This window comes from Podarcis pityusensis (genome assembly GCF_964106645.2).
Source record: "Podarcis pityusensis genome assembly, chromosome: 13".
NCBI lineage: Eukaryota > Metazoa > Chordata > Lepidosauria > Squamata > Lacertidae > Podarcis > Podarcis pityusensis.
This window is the reverse complement of record NC_138038.1, coordinates 24730089-24744221: the sequence shown is the minus strand read 5'-3', so window position 1 is coordinate 24744221 and position 14133 is coordinate 24730089. Positions and strand designations below refer to the sequence as shown.

Sequence of the window (14133 nt, the reverse complement as noted above, 5' to 3'; positions counted from 1 at the left end):
GTTGGCTCCAGGTTTTGGGGAGTGGACTCCCTTTCTTCCAACTCCCCTGTTCCTCTCCAAGTCATTACTGCCCTAGTCTTCTCCCTCTGTGCCCAGTCTGCCCAGGTGTTGCCAGGTCTCTTCACTCTTGGGCTGCTGTGTGTAAAGGGACGGGGGGCCTCAAATGTGGGCCAGTGTGGTCCTCCAAGCATCTCTATCCAACCCTCAAAACTCTCCCAGTGGCTACACCCCATCATTATTCTGACTCCACACATCCATTAAGGGCTTTTGCCTGACTGAGAAGTATACTTGAACTGCGATAATTTGAATTTTGCTCACCTGGATGGAGGGATATACATACATGGTGTGTACATGTGCATAAGAAAAAAACCTCTGCCTTTTGCATGGCTGGAATGTTCCCTCCTAATTGTTGCATATGTTGCCCTGCCCACTATTTGTCTCTGGCCCCGCCCACCCAAGTTGCATACATTGCCCCTCCCATTATTTGCCTCTGGCCCCACCCACCCAAGTTGCATGCATTGCCCCACCCACTATTTGCCTCTGGCCCCGCCTACCTGAGTTGCATACATTGCCCCTCCCATTATTTGCCTCTGGCCCCGCCCACCCGTGGCATACAGCCCTTGGGAAGGTAGCCCATGAGATAATGCAGCCCTCAGAATTAAAACAGTTCCACACCTCTGCTCAAAAGGACAAGTGGTTCCTCTGTAGGTGTATGGATCTTGGTGGAAGCCCAGCAATGGCTGCGATTGCACAACCGTTTGTTCCATGTTCATTCTGTTTCCCTGGCTGTTAATTTCCACGTTATATTTGAACCTTCGGAAAATGTAAATGCCACTTCCAGAAATATAGCGGAATACAGCGCATGTTTTGCACTCATTTCCATATTATTTGCGAACGGGCTTTATCTGGGAGCAAACAACACAGAAATGAGTGCTAAAATTGCACCGTATTCCCCCTATATTTCTGGAAGGGGCTTTCACGTCGTGTGAAAGCTCGAATATAATGCAGGAATTAACAGTTAGGGAAACGTTGGGGAAACAGAATAAACTGCCTCGTGAATATAGTAAATTGAGCGCTCACACCTTCCTTTGCGGGACTGCGCTCAGCACCTAGACCCACTTGGGACCCACCAGCTGGTTGGGCTGGCCTGCCTCCTTGTGCTAGTCATTGGAGGTTCCTGCCAAAACTCAGTTAGCCAATCAGCCCTGCAGGGAGGCGGGGCCAGACTGCTTAAATAGGAGGCGGAGCCGGCAGCAACATTGCGGTCGGCTCCAGAGCTTCACCCACCCATCCCTCCCTTTGTCTAATGCTTGTTTGCAGGTTAACCATTTTCCTTCCTGTTCAGCGGCCGCTGCTACGGTCTTTTGATGGTTGCTGTTGAAGAGCCAGGAAGGAATTTCCCTGCATTGGCAGGTTTTGCCCTCCCCAAAGCAATTCGTCCCAATTTTGGCGGTTTTAAGCCTTGGGCGGAATCCTTTAGTCTATCTTCCCTAAATGGGGGCGTGGGGCGTGAAGTGGTGACTCACCCCCCCCCCCATGGCGGCAATTCCAGGGTCCCCTCTTAAAGGGATTTGTATATGGGAGTCACTGGCCATACACTGAAAGGTTGTCAGTGAATTCCCCTGCGTTGCGAGGATATGGGGTGGGCTGCCAGTGTACACAAGTGTCTTGCTGTGTACCCTCCTATATCCCATTCACCCTGAGGAACCCCATTTCCCCCCCAGCTGGGGGGCTGGGAGGGATACACATACTCAATGCCTAAGCCAAAGTCTTCCTACATCTGAAAGGTTTAATAAAGTTGTGGCCAATTTTTAATTCCATAACATGTAGGCACGAGTCATTATTCCTTCTGGTGGGTCTCTCAGGGCTGGGGGGGGGGTCTCCGCCTGGGCACGCAATGCTTATCCCCCAGTGCCAGTCCTGTCACATGCGGATGATGTTTTGAACTTGTTGACAAGCCGGCGCCACTTTGTTTCCAAAGCATTGAGAGATTATTGCTGCTCATGGTATTATCGCACAGTTTTGTTTTATATCCTTTTTCTTACATTCCACTATAATGATTACTTCAGTTACCCATTGTTCGCAAGTATCATTCCAATTCTGCTAAGATGGTATCATTTTTGCAACATAGCCTTACATATTCCTTAAATATTTTCCATTCTCCATATGTTTTCTGATTTAAAACTCCCCTGACTTTTCCCATGACAACAGAAAAAGTATAACGAGAAAGATTGGAAGTTTTCTGCAAAAAAAAATTTATTTGATAGATATAATGTTATATAAATCTTTGGTCTTTTTCTTTTCTTTTTTTATCTTTTTCTTGTCTCTGTTTCAAATTTTTCTTTCTTTCTTTTTGCATTTTTCTTTTCCCCCCTTCTTTTTTCTTTTCGTATTTAGCTTTGTTGTTTGTATGTTTGTATGTATGTTTGTATTTTAAACCAATAAAGATTTATTTAAAGAGAAAGAGAGAGAGAGAGAGAGAGAGAGATAGAGAGAGAGAGAGAGAGAGATTATTGCTGCTTTCATTAGTATATGAAGGGATAAACTCGGGGTTGTTGCCAGCTTAATCATATTCAGAGGAGACACACTGAAATTCATGGACTCAAGTTAGGCATGGCTAACTGAAATCCACTGACTTCCATGGGTCTGCTGTAAAGATGACTTAGTAGGGATGAGACTCACAGTGTACATGTTTATGTGAAACCAACCAACCAGAATGCAGAATGTGTTTGAATGCAGAGGGGAATAAACAGAACATTCAAGTGAGACCAGCAGTGACAAAATGTTGCACACCGTTCTGGATTTTAGCCACTCCCATTGACCCGCCCCTCCTGTTTTCCATCGTGTCCAGGAACCAATCATCATTCTGTAGCCACTGTGTGTGTGTGTACACAAATGGCATGATGCGAGAATGCATGCCATGCCACCTGGTGGAGAACTGCTTCATGCGCAGCTCTAAATCGTCACTGGGCACTCGTACATATGGAAGAGAAGTTTCGTGCCCGCCTTGTCCACCTGACATCCAGCAGAAAGAAGCTTCCTTCGCTACATGCCACGGGGGTTATGAAAGAGGCTTTACCTGCTATGTCCTGAAGGTGTCACTCTTTAGGTGTTTTTTGTATTATCTACCATAGGCTGCGGCTCCAGCTGAGCTGGATGAACTGTCCCACTATTATTTCTTTACTTACTGCATTTATAGCCCACCTCAAGTACAGGGTTCGCATGCTCCTCATTTAATCCCCACAACAACCCTGTTAAGCAGGTCAAGTTGAGAGGCAGTGACTGGCCCAGGGTCACTCAATGAGCTTTATGGCCCATCTGTTTGTGGCTATATTTTTGGTCATTTGTTTTATGCCTTTCTTTTTCTTTTCTTTTTTTCTTTTTGTTTTATTGGTTTTCAGTATGTGTTGTATTTGTCGGAAACTTAATAAATATTATGGGGGGGAGCTTTATGGCGAGTGGGGATTTGAACCCTGGTCTCCCAGGCCCTAGTCCAATACTCTTGCCTACCCTTCCTTTACATATCAGGTAAGCACCATCTTTGTTGTCTTTTTGGTACTTGTTGACAACCAACCTCTCCCAGCGGAGATTTTTATCCCACCCTTTATCTGTACAGTGGTACCTCTGGTTACGAACTTAATTCGTTCTGGAGGTCCGTTCTTAACCTGAAACCATTCTTAACCTGAGGTACCACTTTAGCTAATGGGGCCTCCTGCTGACGCAGTGCCGCCAGTGCGCGATTTCTGTTCTTATCCTGAGGTAAAGTTCTTAACCCAAGGTACTACTTCCGGGTTAGCAGAGTCTGTAACCTGAAGTGTTTGTAACCTGAGGTGTTTATAACCCGAGGTACCACTGTATTGGCTTAGAAATTGCATTTCTATATGTTTTTGTAGTTGATGGCTTTTTGTTGTTGTTGTTAAATGGCTTCGGGATGTTTTGTAGAAAGTGATTCATACATGAAATGGATAAATAGCACCCTCCTGCTTTGTGTGTTTGTGTGTGTTCTAAAACAAAGTACTTGGGGTGCATCCCAAAATATATTCCTAAGGTCTTTGGTGGGGGGGAGCAAGAAAACAACGCCACATATTGGATCTGGTAAGTTCTTGCAATCAGGTTTCCAGAACGTCTGGTCATAAAGAAACATTTTTGCAACTACCCCCTAAATAAGAACTTGTTGGGTGCAATGTGTATATCTGTGGGAAAGCAGGAAATTGCTGTGGCCCCACAATTCAATGCATACTGGATATGGCCCACCTAATTCTCTCCTCCTCCTTCTTCTTTATCTAGTACAGTGGTACCTCGGGTTAAGTATTTAATTCGTTCTGGAGGTCTGTACTTAACCTGAAACTGTTCTTAACCTGAAGCACCACTTTAGCTAATGGGGCCTCCCGCTGCCACCGCATCGTCGGAGCACGATTTCTGTTCTCATCCTGAAGCAAAGTTCTTAACCTGAGGTAATATTTCTGGGTTAGCAGAGTCTGTAACCTGAAGCGTATGTAACCTGAAGCATATGTAACCCGAGGTACCACTGTATAAGAAATGGACTATTTCAAATGTCACCATGTAAGCCTGGTATAATCAACCATTAGCTAAGATTGTGAGGTGCATTTGGAGGCACACATCAAATGCTTGCTTGGCGCAATTAACAAGGAGACACAAAGTTGTTGTTTTTTTCTGATTGCATCAAGCAGCAATGGAGCTTTATTAGACAACCCTCATCAATGACAGAAGTCACGTATTGGCCACTAACAAGCTAAAGCAAGACACATCCTGCAAGGAAGAACTCTGAAGAACGGAACAAGCAAGCAGAAAGGGGCACAGGGGCAGGTGTGCGCTTCCTATATCAGCGGAACCAGTTGGTGGGTTTGAAGTTGGAGCGATGACAAGAGACAAATTGTTAGTCATAGGATTTCCTGCCGTGTACTGTTGAGAGAGAAAAGGGAAAAGGTGAGTCCTTAGGGGCACAGGAATGCATAAATGACAAAGAATGAGGTATAAGTCACGTTCAACACCGGCATGTGAAACTTGCTTTCTTACTTCCTAAATGCAGCACGGTCTGCACAGATTTGGCCTTTTCTTCTAATAGAATGAAAATGCCTGCGGTCACATCCACACCATCCATTTAAAGCACTCTTATGCCAAGCTTAACAGCCATGGCTTCCCCCAAAGAATCCTGGGAACTGTAGTTTTTTAAGGGTGTCCTAACAACTTATAACAGATCAAAGTTCCTGGGATTGTTTGGGAGAAGCCTTGATCATTAGAAAGTGGTATAATCATGCTTGAGATGGATGATGTGAAAGTGACCTGTGAGACGAATATAGAGAATTATTTTGCCGCCCCTTCCCCTAATGTCTTCTGGACAATTATTCCCTCTTCTAATCCAGTTTGGAGCATACTGAGAAAAGGAGCATGCAAGGTCTAATTGTAGGGTAATTGAACGTTCCCGCATGAGAAATGGCTACACAGCTCTAGATTAAATCCCAGTGTGGTTTCCATCATCTCCCACAGCCTATCCTAACACAAGGATAAGGCACATTGTCTAGAAAGATAGTGGGCAAACTGCCCACAGATTCTGATGCGTGATCATTGCCTCTGCCTCGCATTTGCTACACGTCCGGCGGGCAAAGTGCTGCTTTGTGACCGCTTAATGCTTGCATGTGCAACACTCCCCAAGCTTGGCACATTTTTTTTCTTATAAAGCTAAATGGACCTTATGGCATTTGGAGCAGCCCTTACTGGTTAAATATTCCAACTGCCTGATGCAACTAGGAAGGAAAGGGAAGGCACAGAGAACCAAAATCCCCCTTGTGAAGGTTTTTACCTGGTTTGCAGGGCTGTACAGGCATGGGGTAGCTCTGACCACCTCCTCCCATTTGTCCACTGCCACCGCCGCTTCCTCCGCCGATACAGGAACCGCCGCCACCACCGATACTTCCGCCGCCAATACTTCCGCCGCCAATACTTCCTCCACCGATACAGGTACCGCCGCCGCTACCTCCGCCCATGCCTCCTCCGCCCATGCCTCCTCCACCGATGCTTCCTCCTCCAATACCGGAACCGCCGCCGCCGCCAATGCTTCCGCCGCCAATGCCTCCTCCGCCGATTCTGCCGATGCTTCCCCTTCTACCACCTCCATAGCCACCTCCGTATCCTCCTCCTCCTCCTCCTGATGAGCTACTGGGAAACAGAAACATAACCATGAAGAACATTGCAAACCACTTCACAAAGAAAAAATATATATAACGTGGACTATGCCTTGTAGACGGAATGTCGATGCTCATGCCAAATACCCTCATTTAGTCTGGGAGAAGCCTTTGCCTTGGAGGCTATCCAGTCAGGATAGAAAGGATTGGGCTTGATACGGGATGGGGCCCTCCAAGTGTTCTTTGGCTCCCATTACATCCAACCCACATGGCCAATGGTCAAAGATGGATGGGAGCAGGCAGTCCAATGACATCTGCGAGGCCACAGATAGGCTAGTGGTCCGATTGTCCATAAGGCAGTTTTATACTTTTAACTCGTCACACCTATCCACCCCTGATTTCCCTCCTTGGTACAGAATGTTCTAGGACATTGTTTCTCAACCTGTGGGTCCCCAGCTGTTTTTGGACTACAAGTCACATCATTCCTAGCCAGCATGATTAGTGGTCAGGGATGATGGGAGTTGTAGTCCAACAACATCTGGGGACCCATAGGTTGAGAACCGCTGTTCTAGGATATTCTAAGAAGTCAGTGGCCGCTGGATGCTCTAGAACAGAGTTTCCCAAACTTGGGTCTCCAGCGCTTTTTTGGACTACAACTCCCATCATCCCTAGCTAGCAGGACCAGTGGTCAGGGATGATGGGAATCATAGTCCAAAAACAGCAGGGGACCCAAGTTTGGAGAACACTGCTCTAGAAGGCCTCCGAGTCCCTTCTTGGCAATATTTTGCTGCAAGTGGGTTCACAGAGATACTCGGTTCCTTTATTTACAGGACTGGGATGTTTGCAATGAAGGAGTGATTCAGTGATTCTGGAGTGCTCTAGAGCCTGGAAGCATCCTTTGTAGATGGTCCCTCCATCCCTCCCTTATTGTTTGTGGGTGAGTTTTCGCAGCAGTGGACTAATATCCCCTATATGGCCTATAGTCAACATACATTTCTTGCTGTCCTTCCTCAAGTAGCCGGCGGTACTGGCAGATCTCCTGTTCCAGGCGAGTCTTGATGCCAAGGAGCAGCTGGTACTCCTGACTCTGGCTCTCGATCTCGCATCGGATGCTGCCGAGCTCTGATTCAATTGGTTCAATCATGACCTGAATCTGTTGCAGCTGCATGTTGTACCGACGTTCTGTGTCGGCCAAGTTGCTTTGCAGAGACTGGATCTGATGATAGGGAAGGAAAACAGTGAGATGACCTTCAGGAATTGTGCTCCCTCCTACCCATTTTTCAGGTTCTGGCAATTCCCACCCTTGCCCCACTTTAGCAGTCATGAAGAGCAAATGATGGTGCAAATAGAGATGGGAGAGAAATTCAATCCAGGTCTCATTTAGAAGCAAATCTATCAAATCTGCACTTTCTGAAACAAGATGTATCCTTCAAAATTCACACTTTTCCACATATTGCAATGCAGTACTCAATTAGTGTTGTTGTTTTTTTAAAAAAATGCATGTATTAGGGGCAAGTGTGCATAAAAATGAAGATATTCATCAAAATAACATTAAAAAAAGCATTATATTTGGGTAAATGCAAAAATGTGTATATACAAAAATGTGCTCATTGGGGGAAAATTGCAATTGAAATGCTGGTGAATTTTCATGAGGATATTTTTTGAAGCACAGATTGCTGCACAAAATTACTGGAAAGCAGAGAAATAGGTAGAACCAATGCTGACAGGTCCTTCCACCCCTAGGTGCAAACCAAGAAATTGTCTGACCAAGCCATCCCAGCTCACTGGTAAGGAGAGCTCTCATTGGAGTTGGGCAACTTCATCATAACTTGGTGATATCTAGCCATGGTAGCATGGGGCAGCCAGGTGTCTTCTAAGGGCACCCTGTGGATGAACAGGCAAAGGCAAGCACGGACCAGCCAGCTGATTCACCTGTTGCTTGGAGCCAGGGTGGAATTGCCTGATTTGGCTATGCCAGGTTGACTGTGGGAGAATTATTTCCCTAGCTTGCAGGGAACCGCACGGCTGTTAACTTATACAGCTAAAATGTTTGCTCTTTTTGCATATCTCATTATGTTAATAAAGCTGCCGTCCATTCGTCCTGTTTACACCTTGCGTTTTCATTCCTCTGCTGGGGCGGGGTGTGGGGAGGGTAAGGGTAAGAAACAACTATGCCTTGATGCAATACCATGTTTTTAGCGGATGTTAAGAAAGAAAACACCCAGACGTATCACTTTTGCACATGTTACCACATACCATGCTGAGTTGGGATTGGAGCTCGATCTCCAGGGTCTGATATTCTCGTCTCAATTCTGAGACTTGCTGGTTGCCGGTATTTATCTCCTGCCCACTTGAATTGACCTGCTGGCGAACCTCCTCCATCTAGTAGACAAAAAGGAAGATATTCTGACTGGCTGGACCATTTGCTTCTTACTGGGAGGCACACAGCAAACTTGGGAATGTCAATAAGATGAGAGGACAAGCCAAGGATTGTACTACACAGGTCTAGACATAATACTGGGCAGTGTTGTCAACTATACTTTCCACCCCTGTGTCTAGAACATGGCTGATTCTCATGCCTCTGTGTCCTATCAACACCGAAGCGCACGATCACCAGTAGGAATTGTGTGTCAGGCTTTTTCCATCACCCCTCTTGAGTAATTTATCTTCCTTCTCTTTTGGGTCATCTCTACCCCACCTCTTAGAAAACACCAAGCCCTGGGCATCCTTCATGACAGCTATATGGGGCAGTATTCCATGGAAAGCCAGTTTCTGGTAGCAACAAACTTTCCCATTGGCCTTCATCTCTTGCTTATAGGCTTCCCAGAAGTTGCTCGCTGTGGGAAATGGGATGTAAGGAACATCTAAACCTGCAGGACTCTCATTACCTTTTAAACCTGCTCCCCTTATTTCAGCTCACATTTTTCGTACACTCTTCAGATCGCTTCCATTGGCCCTAGAGTGGTCTTCTTAACTATGACAAGAGCTGTGGACAGTTGGGGAGCAATCTACTAAACGCACCCCAGCTACTAGCATCAACCCCCTTCCCCCCCTTAGATTAAGCCTGTCACCCTGGTTCCTCTCAGTATGGTGGATATAGTTCATCTGCTGTCATCTATCTTCTAATCACTGGAAAGACCACTTGCCTTGGATTCGTACCACTGTTCCACCTCTCTGCGGTTGTCTGCGATGATTCTTTCATATTCAGCCCTGAGCTGATCAAGACGTTGTTTCAGGTCTGCACCAGGGGCAGAGTCCACCTCAACGTTCACATCACCACCACGCTGGTTTCTCAGGCCTCTCAGGGTCTGCAAGGGGAAGGAAAACACATCATGAAATGAAATCTGCCTCTTCCCCCCCAAAATCCCCCACAATTCTTTTTTAAAATAATAATAATAATAATCATGAAATTCTGCTAATGTGTCTTGAGAATGGCTCTATGAAACATCAAATAGAGGAGGGGTGGGGAAAGAATTGGGCCACCTTCAGCCAAGGCATCAGCAGGTCCCTGAAGCTAGGACTTGAGGGGTGTCAGTAAGGGATTCAACCCAGTTACTATTATTGTTTATTAAATCTGTATCCCTTCATCCCTAGATCTCAGGGCAGTTCACAACATTCAGTTGCTAACACTCAGCACTGGCCAACGAAAGGAACTGCAGGGAACCTTCTTGCATGGGGATCCTTAAATCAAGCTAAGGCAGGGTTGGTCAGTTGAATATCCCTCAGAGCTGAAAAGTGGGAGTGGGGCACCACTGGCCTTCCAGAAATATTTCTGGACTACCATTCTCATCATTTCTGAGCACTGGCTGTGGTGGGTGGGGCTGACGAGAGTTGGAGTCCAACAATATCTGTAGGGACACAGATATCAAGCATTTCTGGTACCCTACAATGCATTCATCACATTTTGCACCCCAGACTAAATTGTTGGTTGCTACCTTTTACCCCCCGGAAAACCCTCACAGGAAGCTCAGAAGGTTGACTTTTTGTTTGTTGTTTGTTTGATCTCTGTATTACCTCCTCATGGTTCTTCTTGAGGCAGATCAGCTCCTCTCTCAGAGACTCGAACTGCATCTCCAGGTCAGACTTGGCAAGAGTCAGCTGATCCAAGAGAGGGCGCAGCCCATTGATATCAGCCTCCACGTTCTGATGGAGACCTAATTCAGTCTGGTACCTAATGCACAGGAAAGGAGGTAGGGTGGAGAACAGTGACTGGCAGGCTTCACAAACGTTACTTTTCTTATCACGTGTCTCATAATTACATGCCTGGGTTAATTGCATGTCTATGGATTAACCATGATTTTTTATTCCTATGCAGAAGAAGATCTCAAGTCCAATGCCTGAGATGCTGGACAGCTGCTGCCAATCGAAACAGGTTGCATTGTAAAAGATGGCCAAAGGTAAACAGCAGCTTCCGATGTTGCTACCTGGGTCTGAACTCCACCTGTTTGGTTAGATTTATGTTTTGATGATTTTGTAGGATGGATTGAAATCTGCTCTGGGCACATGGAAATCCAGGTTAATACATCCACTGAGGTACTGTCAAGCTTTTTTCAAAGAGAAAGCCCTCTGGGGTGGGACAGAGAACGCTCATTGGCCATGGAATGCTGTTCAAATATTGGAGAAGGGATTGGAAAACCTGGGGTCTTGGAATAGAAGAAAAGGCGTTCTGTGACCTGTAATCATTTTGTCACAGGTTCCATTTCCCATTTGCACTATCATTAGGCACTTTAAGTTTCTTTGAAGAAAAAAAGGGATATAGATTTCAGCTACGTCTGAGGAAAGTAGGTGAGAAGAGTTATACTCACTTCATTTTAAAATCTTCAGCAGTCATCCTGGTGTTATCAATATTCAGAAGGATTTTGTTGTAATCATCTGTTTCACCAATAAGCTGGAAAAAGAGGGGAATGTACATGTTTATGCTTAATTCCTTCAGTCTGTCGGAGATGACAATGTAATAAAACACCATGCTGGTTGTGTTGTGTTGTGTTGTGTTGTATCATTAGCATGCTGCTCTTCATAAGAAAGCACAGACTGGTTTGCAAGTCAAGTCGCAACATTCACAACAGCAATAATTAATAAAAGCGATATTAATTATAATCTCAAAGCCCATTTTATAAACTCCATGCAACAGTGAGACACCACAACCAAACAACATGTTCTATAGATCAGAGGTCTCAAAGGTCTCTGGAAGGCAATATCTCAAGGCCCAGCGTCTCATCTACCTAGAACTGACTTAGATTGGCTTGTCTACTAGAACTGGGCCCAGTCTGCACTCTGCATTCAAAGCAATATTATACCTCTTCAAACTGTAGTACGTAAAGGGATTTGGAAATTGTTAGGAGACTCTTATTCCCCTCACAAGGCTCAATTTCCCAGAGTTCCTTGGGATGAAATATTGGCTGTTAAACCACTCTGGGAACTGTAGTTCTCTGAGGAGAATGGGGGGCCCCTTAACAACCCTCAATGCCCTTGCAAACTTTGGTTCTTCGTGGGGAGCCATGGCTGTTGAAGTGGTATGATACTTCTTTGAAGGTCTACTGCAGGTGGGGACGTAGTTTCTGGGCAGATCTTGATATGTTTGCTGTGCATTCATTTGTAATGATAAGAGGGGCAGTGAGTATAGACTGGATATGCATTGTCGCTGAGAGTAATCAGTGAATACTCAAGCTTGCTTGAATTAGCAAAGGTTATAGTATGGGGTGGCCAGCATGGTGCCTTACAGGTATGGTAGAACTCCAACTCCCTTCATCCCCAGCCAGCACGGCCAATAGCCAGGGATGACTGGATGCATATTGAGAACACCATGTTGGCTGCCCATGATGCACATGGCTTTTTAGAACAGCAGGTGCCTCATCCCAGGCAGTAAGCGTGACCATGTCATTTACAAGGGGTTTAAGTTATACCTAGCCAGTAACTCTCATTTTGGTGACAGGATGAAGCGTCTTTTAGAAAGAAATCCAAGGCCTTGTAGGTAAAAAGGTAAAGGACCCCTGGACGGTTACATCAATGAGGGTTGTGATGCTTATCTCACTTTCAGGCCAAGAGAGCCGGCATTTGTCCACGGACAGTTTTCTGGGTCATGTGGCCAGCATGACTAGACTGCTTCTGGCACAACAGAACACCATAATGGAAACCAGAGCGCACAGAAACAACATTCCCGCAACAGCGGTACCTGTTTATCTACTTGCACTGGAGTGCTTTCGAACTGCTAGGTTGGCAAGAGTTTAGACAAAGCAACAGGAACTCACTCCATTGCAGGGAGTCGAACCACCAACCTTCCGGCAATCCCAAGAGGCTCAGTGGTTTAGACCAGAGCGCCACCCACATCCCTAAAGCCTTGTAGTACTTGTTCAAAACAAAATAGCATACCTCATTGTAGAGCTGGTCAATTTGCTGGTAATATTGGCTGTAGTCCCTTGGTCCAGCTACGGTTCCATGCTTCTGGTACCACTCTCTGATCAAGACCTCGAGCTGATCATTTTCATCTTCCAGGCGTTTCACCTGATCTATGTAATTAGCCAGGCGGTCATTAAGGTGTTGCATGGTGGACTTTTCGTTGGTGTTGAAGAGGCCTCCCTCACCACCGCCAATACCGAAGCTGCCACTGCTGAATGGGTAGCTGCCTCCGCCATAGCCTCCACCGCCATAGCCCATGCCGCCATAGCTTCCACCACCATAGCTTCCACCGCCATAGCTTCCACCACCATAACTTCCACCACCATAACTTCCGCCACCATAGCTTCCACCACCATAACCACCACCATAGCCACCACCATAGCCACCGCCGTAGCTGCTGCCGGCATAGCTTATTCTCCCTCTGCTTATCCTTCCACAGCTACCACTGCTGAAACCTCCTCCTCCATAGCCACTTCTGGATCCTCCTCCGCCATAACTACCACCAGAAAACCCTCTGGAAGACCTGGAGGATGAGCTTGTGATTTTGATACTTCTACCGCCACCACTGCTTCCGCCACTACCTCCACCACCAATGATTTTGCAGCTTCCGCCACCGCTGCCTCCACCGCCACCACCCTTAACACCGCAACTCATAGTGAAAGATATGGAGAATCTAAGCCCTACAAAAGCCCCAGTTCAGCTGCACAGCCTGTTTTGAGATTGAGACTGCAAATGATTCTTCCCAGCAGATCCCTACTTATACTTCCCATTTGGGTGTTGCCACAATGGGTGTTCCTTGCCCCTCCCAGGGCATTTGCCAATCTCATTGTTTATGCCAAAAAAATTATCTGCCAAAGGGAGGGGTTTTTGAAGGCTATCTATGGCAATCAAGTGCATGCCTGGGGTTTTGTCACTCTCTGGCGATGTGTTGCTAGGATGGAGATGGAGATGCATCATCATCAGATTTTCCTTTCATCCTGCACCTTGAAGCTGCAGTCTGCTCTGTTTCCAACCCATCAACCATCATGAACACATCAGTAGTGAAGAACATGCAGCCACAAATTTTCTGTGTTGATCTGAAAAGAAAAAAAGTCTTGTTCTTCCTTAGCACTCAGAAGTAGGGATGCTCAAAGATTTCAGCCAGTCCGTTTTTGTTTGGGGTTTTTTGGTGTGTGTGTGTGTGTGTGTGTGTGTGTGTGTGTGTGTATTTAGCAAACTGAATTCAATCTGCACTTCCTGGATCAATCCATGTATCAGAACACACTGATCCTTTGGTTTGCTCACTTCTCCAGATTTTGCATTCAGGTTCTCAGCTCCAAAGTGATGCAGTCAAAATACATTCCACAAAATTCAGATTTTTAGAGAAAAATGCAAACAAAAAAATGTGCATTGCGGGGGAGGGAAATGCAAAATAATATAATAATATTGATGCTGTTTTGAAGGAAAATCCACAGACTGGGGGAGAAGGATGACAGAACAGATTTACGAAAGAGCACAAGAGAAACTGACATGAACTGGAAACAGATTAATTGATCCCTCACTACTCAGCAGGGAACACAATGAAGAAATGCCAAATGGAAAGCAAATTGGAATT

General features: G+C 45.9%; 1 protein-coding gene across 2 annotated transcripts; it reads right to left on the bottom strand.

Moving 5' to 3' along the window:
- Positions 1 to 4655: 4655 nt before the first annotated feature.
- LOC308461394 (keratin, type I cytoskeletal 19-like) lies at positions 4656 to 13274 on the bottom strand. 2 transcript variants are annotated; one of them, XM_080978308.1, is made up of 8 exons: positions 12513 to 13274; positions 10949 to 11031; positions 10158 to 10314; positions 9290 to 9451; positions 8400 to 8525; positions 7136 to 7359; positions 5822 to 6177; positions 4656 to 4923 (listed from the first exon to the last, which is right to left on the bottom strand). In XM_080978308.1, exons 1-8 carry the CDS (start codon positions 13191 to 13193, stop codon positions 4898 to 4900), a joined length of 1815 nt encoding a protein of 604 aa, XP_080834434.1. In that variant the 5' UTR covers positions 13194 to 13274; the 3' UTR covers positions 4656 to 4897. The 2 variants fall into 2 exon arrangements, with proteins under 2 accessions (XP_080834434.1, XP_080834435.1); XM_080978309.1 differs by having other exon boundaries at positions 5822 to 6174.
- Between the last annotated feature and the right edge of the window lie 859 nt (positions 13275 to 14133).

Coding starts and splice junctions, on each gene's coding strand:
- LOC308461394 (XM_080978308.1), bottom strand. CDS start 13,193: ATGAGTTGCGGTGTTAAGGGTGGTGGCGGTGGAGGCAGCGGTGGCGGA. Junction 10,315..10,948: donor GCTGAAGATTTTAAAATGAA/GTGAGTATAACT, acceptor CCTGTGCATTAG/GTACCAGACTGAATTAGGTC. Junction 9,452..10,157: donor TCAAGAAGAACCATGAGGAG/GTAATACAGAGA, acceptor TTCCCCTTGCAG/ACCCTGAGAGGCCTGAGAAA.